The sequence below is a fragment of the Chiloscyllium plagiosum genome, unplaced genomic scaffold (assembly GCF_037043375.1).
Source record: "Chiloscyllium plagiosum isolate Xiang-an unplaced genomic scaffold, Cpla_swu_hap1 HiC_scaffold_25, whole genome shotgun sequence".
Lineage (NCBI taxonomy): Eukaryota > Metazoa > Chordata > Chondrichthyes > Orectolobiformes > Hemiscylliidae > Chiloscyllium > Chiloscyllium plagiosum.
In genome coordinates this window covers 59,531,747-59,551,782 of record NW_028270163.1, presented here as the reverse complement: position 1 = coordinate 59,551,782, position 20,036 = coordinate 59,531,747, and the positions used below count along the sequence as shown (strand labels likewise).

Below are 20,036 nucleotides of genomic sequence, written 5' to 3'. Positions count from 1 at the left end.
ATGTAGCCTGTCCAACATATGCAGGTCCAAACTTCCCCCAGAAATGGTCCCAATACCTCAGGAATCTAAAGTCTCACTCCTCTACCATCTCACCAGCCAAAAGTTTATCTGTTTGATTTTCCTGGAGGAATACAGAAAGGAGTCTGAAAGTCTGCTTTTCAATTTCCTACTGAATCCCTAAAGTCTGCTTGCAGGACCTCATTTCTCTATTCACTGGTCCCAACATGGACCTCTAGCTGTTTACCCTCCCCCTTCAGAACACTCTGCAACTGTTCCATCAGAGGGATAGAGTTATTAACTTAGAGTTTGGTGTGGGGATGGAAAATAAAGACTTAAATTTTCCTGATGTTTAACTGAACAAATTTCAACTCATCCAATATGGGATGCCAGAAAAGCAGTCTTATAATTTAACAGCAGTGCAGAGCTTGTGTGAGGTAATACAAGAGGTAGAGCTGTGTATCATCAGCATGCATATGAAAACTAACGCTGTCCCGAGATAAACTTTGTCAAGTGGCAAAACGAGGAACAGGAAAGAGCCAAGGTCAGATCTTTGGGAACACAACAGTTAACCACGTGGGAGTCGGAAGAGAAACCTTTGTAAATGATTCACTGATGATGATTAGCTGGACAAGGTGAAGTGGTATTGCCCTTGCCCCTGAAGTGAGAGAATCAAAGTTCAAGTTCTACCAGCTCTAGAGGTGTTTAATAACATCTCTGGACAGGTTGATTAGAAAATAAAAATTAAGCTAGATAAGAATGGAATCATATGAAAGCAGTTACATCTCAATGGATTACAGTGTAGAGACATTGGAGGAGTACAGTGTAGCCAACCATACCAAGTATTACAGACAGATCAAGAAGAATAAGGAAAGTTTTCCTATGTTACAGTCATACAGGATCTCATCTGAGACTGAAAAAGAATCATTTCAGTATTGCAGCAGGGCAGGAGCCTGATAGAACATCTATGTTTAAATCCTTCCTATCAACGAAAAGAACTGATTTGGGAGATACAGCGTGTTCAGTAACTTTGGAAAAAAATGGAGCTTGAAGACAGAATGGGAGATTGCAAGAAGGATGTAGTCAAGAGTTGTTTTAAATTGAGGAGCACAGCAAAAATACAACAGACTTTAGAGGAGAAAGAGATTGGTTTACAGTATCTGCTGAGAAGTTGCACGATTAGTTTAGTGGGAATAAGTGTGAAGAAATAGGTGGTGTGTCTTATTGATGAGATGAGGTCAGAGAAAGCATGAGAGGGATTAAGAGGGAAGCTAAACAAACATGAGAGTTCTGGGCTAGGGCAAAGTGAGTATTAAAGGAAGTTTGGCTGGAAGGGGTCAATAGAAGGAAGAATGCAGTAGAGGCAACTGACTGGATTATATCAACCTTATAGAGATGTTCATGACCTCCTTATGTTAGTTGCTAGAGGTGAGGGTGAAGAGGACAGGGAAGAAAAGTTGAAGCAAATCATTTGCAGTGGTGAAAAGTAAAGAACCTTACTAACACCGATTCCTCTAACAAAAATACAATTCACTAAGTGTTTAAATTCAAGAAACTAGCTCCCTGGTTCTCTTATTATGTTATCTTAATACACACCTATCAGATGTTTCGGCTGATGGACTAAAGGACCTGCATTTGGACATGTAAACTATGAGAGCTGGTACACAGGAAATGGCCTTCCAAAGTACAAACAGAGCAAGCAGAAGTATACAAATGGCTTTTCAATGGGAGATGATGTATCATACCATACACAAAACAGCTCAATAGATATCCATATGATCACATTTACAAATTGTGTTAAAAAATAAGTTTTTAAAAAGTTAAATCAGCTGAAAAACTCCCCTGCAAATCATTTTTCCTTTTCTTAGAGGTAGATATGCAAAGCAGGACAACATAAATGCTTTGAGGACAGAAACCCACAGCCATTTAAGGAAACTTAAAATCATGAGCAGTTGGTTTGCTTTGAGATTTTATTGTATCACATTATTCAATACAGCGATTTATATTGTGACTAAAGGGGTAATGGGGCAAGATTGACAGTTAAAATTAGGGTGAGGTCTTTATCAAAACCGTTTCAGATTGATAAATCTGTCAAAGGGAAATTCGTTGAAGTTAGATCAGGACACTGAGCTCCAGCATGTTGTAATTATCTTTACCATCTGTGCCAAAACCAAAGGGCCTGTTTCCATACTGTAAGGAATCTAATCTAAAAACATTCTTAAAAAAATACTAAAGGCTCGTCATTGCAGTGCCCACCCTCGAGTTGTGATTTGGAGGTGCCAGTGTTGGACAAAGTTAAAAATCATACAACATCAGGTTGCCGTCCAACAGGTTTACTTGGAGGCACGAGCTTTCACATTTTAACAACAAAATTTAACATGCATTAATTTGAAATCTTGCCAAATTACTTGATTGTTGTTATTAACTTTGACAAACCTTTTTGAATCAGTGATCAGTTTTAAGAAAACGAATGTCTCTTTGAAACCATACAGTTCAGGGTGCAATCTTCTATAAGGCACAAAAACTCAGACTAGGTACAGAGCCACCTCAATATACTTGATAAGTGCCATCAATGCTGTTTGAGACAGATTTTCTGCATCAGCTGGGCGGACAGGCATACTAACATCAGCATTCTTGGAGCAGCTAACAGCACCAGCATCGAAACCATGATCATCCAAAACTAACTCTGCTTGGGCTTAGACTGCCAAGCTTCGTACAGCTCGAGGAAGCCACTCAAACGCGACGACAAAGGAAGCATTTTAAATACTCCCTGAAGCTTTCCCACAAGAAATGCAGCATAGACATCAATGCATGGGAGATCCTTGTTCAGAAGAAACCGTGAAGAAAACTCTTATATGAACGAACACAAGTTTTTGAGAAAAACGGTGGCAAGAGGCAGTACTAAAAAGGAACTAGAGAAAGGAATGCCAATGATCTCAAGGTCAAGGACTAATTCCACCCCCCCAATAAATGTATGGTTGGAGATGCAGCTCTTGGATCAGGTTCATCAGCCACGCAAGACACCACAGAACCAATGACAACTAACACAAAATTCCTGGCTGGACAATCACATTTGTTAGCAAGTGATTGCCGATGACAACAATCTTTGTTGTTTTTAAAAAGTATAAATCATTTAAGTACATGAAGTGACTTCAAACACCTGCTGTGTACTTTTACATGACTCAAGGGCCAAAGTGACTCCAATTTTCAATTGATCAGTGGGTATTTGTGTGGCCCAGCTGGTAATAGGAAAGCCCTTGAGGGCAGATTATGTGCATTGCAATATACTCTCCTCTGACTGCAGCTGAAAAAAGTGTTGCAAACCGACATGCAATAACTGTTCATTTAAAACAGAGTGCTCATTAATTCATAATTTCTTATGTTTAAACTGCTCTAGATTATAGTCTCCTTCTTAATATACTTCAGCAACCTGGTCCGATCCAAACTGGAGCTGACATGCACGATTAAACATCAAGTGACCTGATCCTGGTGTGACCATAATAACAAGCATGTCAATCAGCAGTAGTTTTTGAATCGATGAGTTTTTTTTAAATAGCCTTGGATCCTTTGCCTTAAATAGCTATCAGACAAAATTTGAATTTTTATCTTCCAGAGCTAATTAAAAACTGAATTAAAAGTTGGGTTGTGGGAAAGAAGAGACATTGGACAATAATGCAATCATTATTAAAAATGTAACCCCAACGTTGGGTTGCTGGATCTGCTAAGAAACTAGAGAAACATTTTTTAAAATTAAATTTTTTCTAGCTCTGCTCAAGACAAATGCTGGAGATTTACCTTGGGGTTGTTGCTGACTGAGACCAACTAGCACAAGCTTGGGTTATGAGTATTGTTATTCCTGAGAAGAATTGGAACAAAAGTATCAGAAACACTGACTAAATAATTTAATTCTTGACAGCAAAATACTACAAACACTGAAAATCTGAAATAAAAACAGAAAATGCTGGAAATATTCAGATCTGGCAAAAAGAGGGGAGAAAAGGAAAACAGTTAACTTTTCAGGTCGATTACTTGTTTTTTCCTCACAGGAACTGCCAGATCTGCTTAGTATTACCAATATTTTCTGCTTTTATTTTTAATTCTTGAGAAAATGTAATTACAGTACACAGATGTCTTCAAGACACAAGAACAACACATCTCTGGGAAGAAATATGTAACTGTACACACTGGAAGATTTTAACATATTCGCACTTTCTTTCATTATAATTCTTTGCAAAACAAATTTTCCTCAAATCTTACTAAACTTTCCCCAAGCACTACTAAAATCTAATTCTAATTTTAGATTGTACTCCCATACAGAACATGGAGTCATATAGAGAAACTAACCATTATATTTTAAACAGAAATTGAAATTACTAGAAAAGCTCAGGTCTCACAACATCTGTGGACAGAAAACAGTTAACATTTTGAGTCCAGTGACTCTTTTTCAGAAGTGTCTGTTTGGAACAGTTCTGAAGAAGGGTCACTAAACGCAAAATGGTAACTTTGATTTCACAGATGTAGTCAGTCCTGCTGAGTTTTTCTGGCAATTTCCAACATTCTAAATTACATAAAAAGGTGAAGTTGTTGAAGTCCCAGAGAGCTTTGGGCTGTTTTCCCTTCGGAGAGATGACTGCTTGAGAGTTTAACCAGAGAATCACCATGACTCAAGCAAGGGACAATTTGAGAAGGTGGGAACTTCACAGTGACCTGAGTGAGTGCACAAATCAAACCCATGCTGTTGGCATCACTAACATCACAAACCAGACATCCAGCCACTGAGCTCAGTTGAGATAACTCCCATGGTAATGCTCCTTATTATTTCAACTGACATAATTTTTAAAATGCTGCAGTTAACTTCTATGATCCGAAATTAGAAAAGTCAATTCAGCGGCAGATTGCTATTCAGTGATCTTGCTGGAAAGCTGAGGTGTTTAGAAGAGGTTTTAGGAACAATATTGCAGAACATAGGAGTTTGGTGACTGATGTCTGTCACATAATGGCAAAAACATGGGAGAAAATGCTTAATGTACAGCCTAATAATAAAGCTTGAGAGGAGAATCAAAAAAACTTAGGTCTTGTTTCACATCAGTTCGGTTTAAAGTGAAGCTGACCTCTTAAGTGATGTGTTTAGCAAGTATGGCAGATGCTATGAGAAAGAGTGGAAACCAAACAAAAAGTGCAACATGATTTCCATGGCATGAGGTGGGCTGCTTGCAAATATGATGTAAAAATCTGAGGAAATGTTATATTGTGTTAATTCTTCACAAAGCTTTCAAGTTCTTGCCTTTATAAATATAGAAGCATAGATATACAAGCATGTGAGTTGTACTAAGCCTCTATAAATTACTGGTGAGGCATCAGTTGGCACGACATCCAATTATGGGTGTCACACTTTAGAAAGGATGTCAAGCCCTTGGAGAGGGACTACAGAGTTACTGGAATGAAACCAATGATGAGGCCTTTCGGTTATGTGGAGAGACTCGAGAAGCCAAGATTGTCCTCCTCACAGCAGGAGGAACAGGAGGATGCCAAATAGCCATTCTTGACTACTTTGTCATTCATTTTTAGATCATTGTTGATCTGTGAAATTAACTCCATATATCCACTTGGGTAGCTACTGGAGATTTAAGAGGTATTTAAAATTACAAGTTTTGACAGAATAAACAAAAACAGGAACCATGTGCTGAGGTAAACAGGTTCAAGGTAATTAGCAAAAAAATGACAGCAGTGAATATATCTTTCTTTAACACAGCCTAGCAAGCTTTGCCAGCTGAAATGCACTGCTTTAAAGTTACTGGAAACACATTCAATATTATTTTACAGAAAATAATTCATATATAGCTAGAAAATAAAGAGCAGAGGCATGGGTCTAACTGGCTAGCTCTTTAAAAAGCCAGCAAAAGGCACTGGGCCTAAAAGACTCAATGTTCTCTACAAAGAAAAACACAAACAGTAGAACTGCTATTGCTTTTTCCACGACCACATGCCACAGAGTAGTTTCCAGTCAATAAGTAATTTAATAAGTGTCATCACTCTTCTCACATACGAAATGCAGTAGCCAACCTGCACAAAAGCTTCCACCCAGTGATGTGATAATGAATGAGACAATTTGTTCTCATGTGATACTGATTGAATGACAAAATTTGGCTAAGACATGGGCACTATTCTTCACAAAACAATTTAAAACAAAAAATTATTTGTGGGATGTGGGAGTCGCTGGCTAAGCCAGCATTTATTACCTGCCCCGAGTTGCCCTTGGTGATGCTGAGCTGCTGACTTTAATGACTGCAGTCCATTCACTGTTGGTAAAAATTCCAGGATATCTATCCAGTGACAACGATGGAGTGGGGTTTGGGGGGAAATCTGCAGGTGGTGGGGTTTCCATGTCCTTATAGATAGAATTAATTGAGAGTTTGGAGAGTACGTACAAAGGATCTTAGATGAATATCTGCAGTGTATTTTGTAGATAGCACACATTGCTGCTACTCAGCTTTGGTGTAGGAGTGGCTGAGGGTTCGTGGATGCATTGTCAATCAAGCAGCCTGGTTTGTCCTGGATAGTGTCAGGTTTCTTAGTATTGGAGCTGCCAATCAAAGTGGGAATATTCCATCATAGTTCTGACTTGTGCCTACTCATAATGCCAGTAAAGCTTTACATGTAGCCAAGCTCATCAAAAGGCAGTACATTTGACAGTGCAACACTCCCATAGTATTGCATTGGAGCGTCAGCCTTGATTTTTGTGCACAAGCCTGGAGCAGACTTAAACCCAGAACTTTGGAAGCTCTCGTCTTAGTCACAGCTAAGCCAGGATGACCCTTCAAGTTTAGGATTCAGTTCTCTTTGTGATCCTTCTGCTATGAAAGATTAGAAGCTTTACCGCATCTATTTAATGTGTTGTTATGGTTACAATTCGCACTTAGAGTTGCAGTGTCAGAATACAGCTGCTTAAATTATCCCCTTTCCTGGTTTCAAGAAAATAGCTTCAGCTGGGTAACATCGCATGTACATGCAAATATATAATCATTCTCTTCTACAGCACAGTGCACCTGTTCTCTGAAAGAAGCCCATTTCATCCCATTTCCTTCTTTGTCCCCCCAATACTTATTCAATTTATTTTTAAAAGTTATTATAAACTCATCACCATACAATTTCTGAAAGGGCATTCCACCAACCAATTCTCTTTGTGACCATGAAATTTATGCCTCAAGTTATCAATAAAAGTAGTACATTTGTTGTTTTTTTTCTCCATCTTTATCTATTGTCTTAAATGCTGTCACAGTTGCAATGTTGCAAATGAAACAGCCAATTTGTCCATAGCATGCTCCCACAAAACCAAATAAATAATCAAACAAAATGAGGTTTTAGTGATATTCATTACAGCCAGATAATATCTTGGTTTAATGCGTCCTCTGAGGATGGAATTTCTCTCAACACTACACTGTGGTGTCAACACACATCATGTGCTCAGGTCTCAGGAGTCAGAGTTTAACCCAGAAACAAGAATGCTGTCACTTAAGGCAAAGCTGACACTGGAAAATTCTTGTTATTAAGCATTTCTTCATTACTCTGAAGTTTTACCATTTAATACATATTCCTTTCCTTCATCTTAAAATCGAGAACCTCACATTTCTCCTGATAAAATCACCGAATCTGTGCTTGGATGTACCTTCCTGAATAACTTGGACAGTAGTTAATCACTCCCCCTATTTTTGTATGCAAAATTTTACATAAGTACAACAAATTTACAGGTTCTCATCAATTAACATGTTTTTAGTACTTTGAGGAAGAAACAAATCATTTAATTGGGATTTACTTTTTATTTTGTGATTTATATGTGCATTACAAAAGTACATTTATATCTGAACAACAAATGAACCATACATGTAATATCCACGCTTTTCTCTTTAAACTATAACTTATAAAACGACAGGGACTTTATGCTGGAACTATCTGAAAAGTTGGTTAGGCCGCAACTACAGTATTGCTTGAGGTTCTAGAATCCGCATTACAGGAGGGATGTGATTGCATTGGAGAGAGCGCAGAGATTTACCAGAATGCCTGGACTGAAGAGTTTGTTATGAAGAAGAATTGGATAGACTGGGATTGATTTCTTAAGAGCAGAGGACATGGATAGGTGATATGACTGAGCCAATTACAAAGGGGCATAACTCAAATAAACAGGAAGGAATTTCCTGCTTAGTGGAGGGATCAATGACCAGAGGACATAGATTAAGGTGAGGCACAGGAGGTTTAGAATCATAGTATCAAAGTGCAGAAGAGGCCTTCCAGTCTATTAGGTTTGTACCACCAAAATTACATTAAATCTACACAAGTCCCATTTTCCAGCACAAGGCCCATAACCTTGCGTCATAGAGACGTACAGCACAGAAGCAGACCCTTTGGTCTAACTCGTCCATGCCGACCAGATATCCCAACCCAATCTAGTCCCAACTGCCAGCACTTGGCCCATATCCTTCCAAGCCCTTCCTATTTCATATATCCATCCAAATGCCTTTTAAATGTTGCAATTGTACCAGCCTCCACCACTTCCTCTGGCAGCTCATTCAATACACATACCACCCTGTGTGAAAAATTTGCCCCTTACGTCTCTTTTATATCTTTCCCCTCTCATCCTAAACCTATGCCCTCTAGTCCTGGACTCCCCAACCCCAAGGAAAAGACAATTTATCCTATCCATGTCCCTCAATTTTGTAAACCTCTATAAAGTCACCCGTCAGTCTCCGACGCTCCAGTGAAAACAGCCCCAGCCTGTTCAGCCTCTCCCTATAGCTCAAATCCTCCAACCCTGGCAATATCCTTGAAAGGGTTCAGAAATAATTTACAAGTTTCACAATATCTTTCCGATAGGAAGGAGACCAGAATTGCATGCAGTATTCCAATAGTGGCCTAACCAATGTCCTGTACAGCCTCAACATGACCTCCCAACTCCTGTACTCAATACTCTGACCAATAAAGGAAAACATACCAAATGCCTTCTTCACTATCCTATCTACCTGCGACTCCACTTTCAAGGAGCTATGAACCTGCACTCCAAGGTCTCTTTGTTCAGCAACACTCCTTGTTAAGCGTATAAGTCCTGCTCTCATTTGTTTTCCCAAAATGCAGCACCTCGTATTTATCGAAATTAAACTCCATCTACCACTTCTCAGCCCATTGGCACATCAATATTATGACATTTCAAATGGTCCCCATATATTTTCAATGTTGTAAAATCAAATGTTTTGAGGGAACGTGAGGAAATATTTTATCATCCAGAGTGTCAAAATCTGGAACTCACTTCCTGAAAGGGTGGTAAAGGCAGGAACCCTTATGATATTTAATAAGTATTTATATGTACACTTGCAATGACAAGGCAAAAGTAAGGACTGCAGGTGCTGGAAACCTGAGTTTAGATAAGAGAGGTGCTGGAAAAGCACAGCAGGTCTCGCAGCATCTGGGGAGCAGGAAAATCCACGTTTCGGGCAAAAGCCATTCATCAGGGATGGATGATGAAGGGCTTTTGCCCAAAACGTCAATTTTCCTGCTCCTCTGATGCTGCCTGACCTTCTGTGCTTTTCCAGCACCTCTCTAATCTAAACACTTGCAATGACAAGGCTATAGGATGGATGCTGAAAAACAGGATTAGAATAGTTCGTGCAGAGTCGATGGTCCAAAGGACCTTGGCCTGTGCTGTAGACATCTAACTTTATATTTCGTCAAATAACATCAATGCTATGCTAGAAGTTATAGGAACTGGAGTGGGCCATTCAATAAGATTTTGGGCAGCTCTGTGCCCTAACTCCATTTGTTTGCCTTGCATTCATGTCCTTTGAAACACTTGCTTAATAAAAACATTTAAAAAAAAAATCATTTCTGGGATGATGGCATCACTGACTGGCCAGCATTTATTGCCCATCCCTAGCTGCACTTGTGATACAGCTGAAAGGTTTGCCAGGTCACTTAAGGTGGCAATTCAGAGTTAGCCACATTGCTGTGGGTCTGGAGTCACATGCAGACGAGGTGAGGATGACAGTTTTCCTTCGAGAACTGGATGGTTTTTTCTGACAATTGACTAAAGACTCTCAGCCATCATTAGGTTCTTAATTCCAGATTTTATTGAATTCAAATTTCACCATTTGCTGTGAGGGGATTCAAACCTAAGTTCAAAGTTTGTGAGAAGATTTGTAGCTCGGGTGCTCGTTGCTGTGGTTCTGTTCGCCGAGCTGGAAGTTTTTGTTGCAAACGTTTCGTCCCCTGTCTAGGTGACATCCTCAGTGCTTGGGAGCCTCCTGTGAAGCGCTTCTGTGGTGTATCCTCCGGCATTTATAGTGGCCTGTCCCTGCCGCTTCCGGTTGTCAGTTTCAGCTGTCCGCTGTAGTGGCCGGTATATTGGGTCCAGGTCTATGTGTTTGTTGATGGAATTTGTGGATGAGTGCCATGCTTCTAGGAATTCCCTGGCTGTTCTTTGTTTCGCTTGCCCTATAATGGTAGTGTTGTCCCAGTCAAATTCATGTTGCTTGTCGTCTGCATGTGTGGCTACTAGGAATAGCTGGTCGTGTCGTTTCGTGGCTAGTTGATGTTCGTGGATGCGGATCGTTAGCTGTCTTCCTGTTTGTCCTATATAGTGTTTTGTGACACTATATAGCATCAAGACACTGTTCAAAAGGGCCACAACACACTGCAGCACACCAGAACTGCAAAAAGAGGAAGAGGAACATCTATACAAGGTATTCGCAAAAAACGGATATCCTCGCAATTTCATCAACAGATGCCTAAGGGAGAGACAACAGAACGAGGACATGCCGCAACCCAAAGGACTAGCCACACTACCATACATCAAGAACATCTCTGAAATGACAGCCAGACTACTGCGACCACTAGGACTTATAACAGCACACAAACCAACAGCCACTCTCAGACAACAACTCACCAAAACGAAGGACCCGATACCCAGCATGAGCAAAACTAACGTAGTGTACAAAATCCCATGCAAGGACTGCACAAAACACTATATAGGACAAACAGGTAGACAGCTAACGATCCGCATCCACGAACATCAACTAGCCACGAAACGACACGACCAGCTATCCCTAGTAGCCACACACGCAGACGACAAGCAACATGAATTTGACTGGGACAACACTATTATTATAGGGCAAGCGAAACAAAGAACAGCCAGGGAATTCCTAGAAGCTTGGCACTCATCCACAAACTCCATCAACAAACAAATAGACCTGGACCCAATATACCGGCCACTACAGCGGACAGCTGAAACTGACAACCGGAAGCGGCAGGGACAGGCCACTATAAATGCCGGAGGATACACCACAGAAGCGCTTCACAGGAGGCTCCCAAGCACTGATGATGTCACCTGGACAGGGGACGAAACGTTTGCAACAAAAACTTCCAGTTCAAACCTAAGTCCCCAAAACATTATTTGATTTCCTGGTTTAACAGACTAGCAATAATACCACGAGGCCATCATCTCCCCTTGGTTCCTAAGTGCTCTTGCTGAAACCTCGATTCTCCTGCCCTTCAGATGCTGCCTGACCTGTTGTACTTTTCCAGCGCCCTACTCTCCACTCTGATCTCCAGCGTTTGCAGTCCTCACTTTCTCCATTATCTCCCCTTGTCTATCTCAAATTTAACAAATTAATTAACATTGGAACTCTCTTCCTCAAATGGCAGTCAAACGTCCTGTAAAGAAGTGCTTCCTAACATCTCTCCTGAATGGTCTGATCCTAATTCTCAGACTATGACCCCTGGTTCCAGAATCTCCAACCAGTGGAAATTTGTTATCTTTACACACCTTGTCTTGTTAATACCTTGAGGACTTCAATAAGATTACCCCTCAACCTTCTTTGCCAATTCACCTAATCTAACAATTTCCTGTTGCAATTTTATGCTGTCATCAACACTGTCTATAATTCTGTCTAATTTTGTGTCATAAGCAAATTTGGATATTTGACTTTTTATGCCATTATCCAAGCCATTAATGAATAGTGAATAATTGAAACCCCAACATGAGTCATGTCATAACGATTTGAATACTTCGCTATTATTCCAATTCTCTGTTTCCTCCACTCAACTGATTTCCAATTCATGTCAATAATTTGCCTTCCTTTCAATGGGCTTCTACCGCAACTAACAGTCTCTTGTGGTGGGACTTATTGAAAGCCTTTTAGAAGTCCACATAAACTGTCAGCCTTCGACTTGTCTCTGTCCATCACCCTTGTCACCTTTTCAAAATTTCTTGAGGCTTGTCAGGCATGACCTACTCTTCATGAATCAATGTTGACTCTCCCTGATTAACTGAAATTGAGGTGATCAGTTATCCTAGCCTTGATTATAGAGTCCATCAATTTCCCTACTACAGATATTAGGCTAACTGCAATTTTGTAAAATTGCAGGAGATTGCCAGGGTTGGCGGATTTGAGCAACTGGGGGAGGCTGAACAGGCTAGGGGCGTTTTGCCTGGAGCATGGAGGTTGAGGGGTGACCTTATAGAGGTTTACAAAATTATGAGAGGCATGGATAGGATAAATAGACAAAGTCTGTTCCCTGGGGTCAGGGAGTCCAGCCTAGACGGCATAGGTTTAGGGCGAGAGGGGAAAGATATAAAAGAGACCTAAGGGGCAATTTTTCACGCAGAGGGTGGTACGTGTATGGAATGAGCTGCCAGAGGATGTGGAGGCGGCTGGTACAATTGCAACATTTAAAAGGCATCTGGATGGGTATATGGATAGGAAGGGTTTGGAGGGATATGGGCCAAGTGCTGGTAGGTGGGACTAGATTGGGTTGGGATATCTGGTCGGCATGGACGGGTTGGACCGAAGGGTCTGTTTCCATGCTGTACATCTCCATCTCTATTTATTTTAAATAGCTGGCTTGTTTGTATACATGGAAGTCAATGCAATATTTAAAGACTCCAAGATCAATATTATGAGAGATCTTAACAACTGGATGGAAGAGCTAAGGCTTAGGGACCCTCAAATTTGTATATAAAGTTGGAATTTAACCAGTGAAAACCATTGAATATTAATGATACACAGCAGAGTTGAGGCCTCTTGTGTACAGTGATCATATGTGTCCGTTTAAATCAGAGAGACACACAGGCATGATCTGTCATAGGTACAAGACAGCCGGGCCTCTTCAAAACTTTGCGAACAAGCCCATAAGCACATACGTTCTGAAGAATAACTAGACAATCCTTCACAATTAGACGATTTTCTAATATTCCTCAACACTTCAAATTTGATTAATATCGGTTAAATACCACTACTTGAGCACCTTCAACAGAGACCAGCATGTAGTACTGGGCTCGAGGGAGGTGGAGAAGAAAGCCAAAGGTTTCTTCTTCCTTAATACTATCCAATAACTATTACAGCACCCAAAATAATGTAGACATCAGTTGAGAACAAAATTGAGCTCCATGATCACACTGACATTTACCATCAATGGCAATACTATGCCCATTTGACCTAAACATTGGAGAATAGTGTGCTTGAGAGACAAAACCATGCCAAGGAATCAATTCTCTCCATACTTGTCAGGGGAACACGAGATAAGACAAAAAAAACTGTTATAAAGATGACTGAAGAAAATTAGTTGAAGAAACAAGATTTGTTTACCAATGGATAGAGGGTAGGAGAGCACAAGGCTCACCTGTATGTTAAGAACTACTTAGCGAGTTTGAGAAGATTTGTAGCTCAGGTTGAGGTTCTGCATGTAGGCTTGCTCGCTGAGCTGGAAGGTTCATTTTCAGACATTTCAGAAGCTTCATCCGGAGGCTCACTGAAGATATTACCTAGTATGGTGACAAAGCATCTGAAAATGAACCTTCCAGCTCAGCCAGCAAACCTGCATCCAAGAACTACTTCAATCTTCCTTTAACAGAAGCACAATACTCAATAAGGACTCAGACCATTGACTAATTTTATCCTATTTGACCTTATGAACACTAATTCCAGAAGCTTGCATTTTTATTTTAGAATTACAATTTGTTGGGTTCAAAAGGCTCCATAGGAATGTTCTATTCCCCACAATTTCTGACCTTGTTTTCAAATCACCTCATCCTGAAAATCCATACAACACACTTTTAGGTCCCCGTGACCGAACTATTAGTCCAGGTGTCTGGATTATTAGCCTACCGAAATAATCACTACAGTACAAGACTCTCAGCGTACTTACTCTGGTCTGCGTAATTTTTTGCCTTGAGTTCAAGCTGTCGTGTCTGCGATTCCAACACTTCCACGCGAATCTGAAGGTCCTTCTTCTCCTGCTCTTGAGAATCTTCAAACTCAATGAATTTCTACAAAAACAGAGGAATTGAATACTTTATACTTGTTCAATGCAAACCAGATATTATAATTGTAATAAATTAAGTAAATACAAGAAAAATCTGGGATGGCAATGTTTAAAGAAAAATTATTCATTCACAAGATGAGAATGTCTGGAAAGGCAGCATTTATTTTACATGTACATGGATGGACAGTCACATATGAAACTCCAGGATGGTATGTTGCATCCCAGTTGCTAGGGTCAAGGTTGTCTTTGAGTGGTTAAAGAATATTCTGAAGTAGGATGGTGAACAGCCAGTAGTCTTGATACACGCCAGTACCATTAATATATGCAAGAAAAGAGATGAGGTTCTACAAACAGAATATAGAGATTTAGGAAGCAAATGAAAAAAATAAGGACCTCAAAAGGTAGTAATCTCAGACTGCTACCAATGCCACGTGCTTGTCAAAGTAGAAATAACAGGATATATCAGATGAATGTGTGACTAGAGACATGGGTTAAGGGGGAGGGTTTCAGATTCCTGGGGCATTGGGACTGGTTGTGGAGGAGGTGGAGCCAGTACAAGTTGGACAGGACCAGAACTGATGTCTGAGGGATGTAATTGCAACACCCAGTGGAGAATGGTTTAAACTAAAATGGCAGGGGGCTGGAACCTATACAGGGAGACACATGACAGGAAAACAAGGATTAAAACAAAAAAAACAGATGGGAAATAAGAAAGGTGATATGCAGAGAATTCAATCAAGCTGGGCCACAGTGAACAGGACAAAGAATGCTAAAGAGACAAGTCATAAGGCTTTGTGCCTTAATGCATGGAACACTCGCAATAAAATGGATGAATTAGTCACACAAATAGATCTAAACAGGTGTGTTGTTGTTTGGATTACAGTGAACTGGCAGCAGGGTGACCAGGAATGGGAACTGGATAAGAGTTTTCAGTTTTTAAAAAGGACAGACAAAAAGGAAAAGCAGGTGGGCTAGCGTTGCTGATTTAAAGGGAAAGTAATGCCACTGTGAAAATGGATATTAGCTGTAGTGAAGTAGAATTCATACAGGTTGAGCTTAGAAATACCAAGGGGCCAATATTAAGCAAGGCATTAAAAGGACATTAGGCATGCAATTATTAAAATTACAACTGTAAATATGGGTGGCTTCAATCAGCGCATTGATTCGGCAATAAGATCAGTAAGTGTCAACAGCATAAAGGAGGAATTCTTGGAGCGTATACAGCATAGTTGTATGGATCATCCTTGACTAGGTTTTTGTAATAACAACGAAGGGATAATTGACAATAAAGCTGCTCTTAGGCAGAACAAGCTGGAGGGGCTGAGTAACCTATTCTGTTCGTATTTTACTATGCAAGGGCTCTTAAGAAAGTGTGACCATAACAGGACAGAGTTTTTCATGAAGATGAAGAGTGACAGTTGTTTATGAGACTAGGTATCCTGAACTGAAATAAAGGAAATTACTATGGTATGAGACCTGAAGTAGCTATGATAAACTGGGCCTTGTTATTTAATGGAATGATGCTAGATAGGCAATGGTCAACAGTTGAAGAGCGAAGGAAAGAAATGGAAAATTTATTTATCCCAGTCTGACATAAAGATGAAGTAGGAAATACGGTCCCACCATGACTAACAAGGGAAATTAGAGATTATATTAAACCCAAAGAAGAGGCATACAAATTGGCCAAACAAAGAAACAGACCAGAGGATTGGGAAGAGTTTAAATTCAAAGGAAGACAAAGATTAAGCGGAGAAGTAGAGTATGAGTGTAAGCTTGCAGGGAGCATACAACCAATACTAAAAGCCCCTACCAATATGTGAAGAGAAAAAGGTTAGTCAAGATAAATATAGCTCCCCTACAGCCAAACAAGACAATTTATCATGGAAAATAAGGAGATGGCAGTCCACATACATAGTTGAGTATGTATTATATTTGTCTTCCTTTGTGAAGATAATATCCCACAAATATGGAGTAACAGGGTATAAACAAAAGGAGAAACTGAAATACATCAATATTGGTAGGAAAATGGTTTGGTCGATGCAGGCATTTTTGCACCAACATGTTATTATCCAGCAACTGGCTGAATGTTGAATTTGTCAAAGGAGAAGCGATGTTGGCCAATTAGCCACACAGAATGCTGAGAAACAACTGAGAAATTTTGAGGGTTACAAATTCATTGTTACTGAGTCTGGTTTGGTTTGGCTAACTAACCCGGTGTCATAACATTCTAGATTTATCAAATTCTCTTAACATAAATTTTGTAGCTGCTACTAGTGGGATTTGAACACATGTATCCAAATCATTAACTTCTTCCTTTCCCGCCGTACCGACCAGTACCCTTCCACTGACACCCTCCTTCGACTGACTGAACTGGTCCTCACCCTGAACAACTTCTCTTTCCAATCCTCCCACTTCCTCCAAACGAAAGGAGTAGCCATGGGCACCCGCATGGGCCCCAGCTATGCCTGCCTCTTCGTAGGATATGTGGAACAATCCATCTTCCGCAACTACACTGGCCTCACCCCCCACCTTTTCCTCCGCTACATCGATGACTGTATCGGCGCCGCCTCGTGCTCCCACGAGGAGGTGGAACAGTTCATCCACTTCACCAACACCTTCCACCCCGACCTCAAATTCACTTGGACAGTCTCAGATTCCTCCCTCCCCTTCCTCGACCTTTCTATTTCCATCTCAGGCGACCGAATCAACACGGACATCTACTACAAACCGACCGACTCCCACAGCTACCTGGACTACACCTCCTCCCATCCTGCCCCCTGCAAAAACGCCATCCCATTCTCCCAATTCCTTCGACTCCGCCGCATCTGCTCCCAGGAGGACCAGTTCCAAAAACGCACATCCCAGATGGCCTCCTTCTTTAAGGACCGCAATTTCCCCCCCGACGTGATCGACGATGCCCTCCACCGCATCTCTTCCACTTCCCGATCCTCCGCCCTTGAACCCCGCCCTTCCAACCGCCACCAGGACAGAACCCCACTGGTCCTCACCTACCACCCCACTAACCTCCATGTACAGCGCATCATCCGCCGTCATTTCCGCCACCTCCAAACGGACCCCACCACCAAGGATATATTTCCCTCCCCTCCCCTATCAGCATTCCGTAAAGACCACTCCCTCCGTGACTCCCTCGTCAGATCCACACCCCCCACCAACCCAACCTCCACTCCCGGCACCTTCCCCTGCAACCGCAGGAGGTGCAAGACTTGCTCCCACACCTCCCCTCTCACCTCCCTCCAAGGCCCCAAAGGAAACTTCCATATCCGCCACAGATTCACCTGTACCTCCACACATATCATCTATTGCATCCTCTGTACCCGATGTGGCCTCCTCTATATTGGGGAGACAGGCCGCCTACTTGCGGAGCGTTTCAGAGAACACCTCTGGGACACCCGGACCAACCAACCCAACCACCCTGTAGCTCAACATTTCAATTCCCCCTCCCACTCCACCAAGGATATGCAGGTCTTTGGACTCCTCCATCGTCAGATCACAGCGAAACGACGGTTGGAGGAAGAACGCCTCATCTTCCGGCTAGGAACCCTCCAACCACAAGGGATGAACTCGGATTTCACCAGTTTCCTCATTTCCCCTCCCCCCAGCCTGTCTCAGTCAAATCCATCAAATTCAGCACCGCCTCCCTAACCTGCAATCTTCTTCCCGACCTCTCCGCCCCCACCCCAGTCTGTCCTATCACCCTCACCTTGACCTTTTTCCACCTATCACATTTCCGACGCCCCTCCCCCAAGTCCCTCCTCCCTATCTTTTATCTTAGCCTGCTGGACAAACTTTCCTCATTCCTGAAGAAGGGCTAATGCCCGAAACGTCGATTCTCCTGTTCCCTAGATGCTGCCTGACCTGCTGCGCTTCTCCAGCAACACATTTCCATCTCTGATCTCCAGCATCTGCAGACCTCATTTTCTCTCCAAATCATTAATCCAAGCCCCTGGACTGTTAGACCTGTAGGTGAAAGTAAGCACTGCAGAGTCTAGATTAGAGTGGTGCAGGAAAAGCACAGCAGGTCAATCAGCATCCGAGGAGCAGGAAAATCGAAGTTTCAGGCAAAAGCCCTTCATCAGGGATGAAGGCAGGGAGCCTCAGGGATGGAGAGATAAATGGGAGGGGGGTGGGCTGTGGAGAAGGTATCCAAGTATACAATAGGTGGATGGAGGTGGGGTGGAAGGTGATAGGAGAGAGAGGAGGGTGGAGCGGATAGGTGGGAAGGATGATTGGCAGATAGGACAGGTCATGGGGACGGTGCTGAGCTGCAAGGTTGGAACAGGGGTAAGGTGGGGAGAGGGGAAATGAGGAAACTGGTGAAGTCAATGAGAAAGCAGATGTGGCTATGGTAGCGAGTCTGTTTCAGGACATGGTTGAAGAGCATCTCAGCCTCTTCCATTGATCCCCAGCGTTAGATACCAGTCTTTAGCCAATTCAGTTCACTCCACGTGATGTCAAGAAATGGTCGGAGGCACTGGATAGTGAAAAGCCCTGACAGCATTTCAGCAAGAGTAAAGACTTGTGCTCCAGAACTTGCCGCTCCCCGAGCCAAGCTGTTCCAGTACAGTTACGACACCAGCACCTACCCAACAAAAAAAGCATGAGAAACCCAACCCAGCTAATTACCACCCAGTGTCTACTGTCGATCATCAGTAAAGTGATGGAAGGGGTCATCAACAGGGCTATTAAGCAGCACCTACTCAGCAATAGCCTACTCGGTGACACCCAGTTTGGGCTCCATCAGGGCCACTCAGCTTCTGACCTCAGTACAGCCTTGGTTCAGACATGGACAAAGCAGGTGAATTTCAGAGGGGAGGTGAGAGTGGCAGCCCTTGACATCAAGGCCACATTTGACCTAACATGGCATCAAGAAGCCCTAGCAAAACTGGAATCAGTGGGTCAAAGAATCAGAGTTATACAGGAGGGAAAGAGGCATTATAGGGCAGCACGATGGCTCAGTGGTTAGGGTCAGGGACCTGGGTTTGATTCCAGCCTCAGGCAACTGTCTGTATGGAGTTTGCACACTCCCCCAGTGTCTGTGTGGGTTCCCTCCGGGCACTCTGGTTCCCTCCCACAATCCAACGATTTGCAGATTAGGTGAATTGGCAATGCTAAATTGCCCATACTGTTCAGGGATAGTAGGATAGGTACATTAGTGAGGGATAAATATGAAGTAATAGGTTCAGGGAATGGGTCTCCTGGGGTATGGGTTATTCTTTGAAGGGTCATTGTGGACTTGTTGAGCTGAAAGGCCTGTTTCCACACTGCAAAGATTCTACGGAAAGAGACCCTTCAGTCCAATTTGTTCATGCCAACCTGATATCCTAAACTGATATATAGAGGAACCTCTATTATCCGACATTCAATTAACCGAATTTTGTATTATCCGAACAAGATTGCAAGGTTCTGATGCTTGGCTAACTATGTTATCCGGCATTCGATTAACCGAACAAAATACTCCCTGCTCACATCCTTCGGATAATCAAGGTTCCTCTGTAGTGCTATTTTGCTAGCATTTGGCCCATATCCCTCAACACTTCCTGTTCGGCAGCCTTTTAGATGTTGTAGCAGCCTCCTCCACCACCTCTGGCAGCTTGTTCCATACACACTGAAAAAGTTGCCCCTCATGTCTCTTTTAAATCTTTCCCCTCTCACGTTTAACCTATGCCCTCTAGTTTTGGACTTCACTACCCTAAGAAAAAGATCTTGGCTAT

At 42.0% G+C, this 20,036-nt stretch overlaps 1 protein-coding gene across 2 annotated transcripts in view; it reads right to left on the bottom strand.

The window, feature by feature from the left end:
- Positions 1–20,036, bottom strand: part of LOC122562314 (C-Jun-amino-terminal kinase-interacting protein 4) — a 294,916-nt gene that overhangs the window by 197,828 nt on the left and 77,052 nt on the right. For both annotated transcript variants that reach the window (XM_043715173.2, XM_043715179.2), the window contains exon 2: positions 14,188–14,308. In XM_043715173.2, coding sequence (XP_043571108.1) covers positions 14,188–14,308 — 121 coding nt within the window. The remainder of the gene's footprint in view (positions 1–14,187; positions 14,309–20,036) is intronic.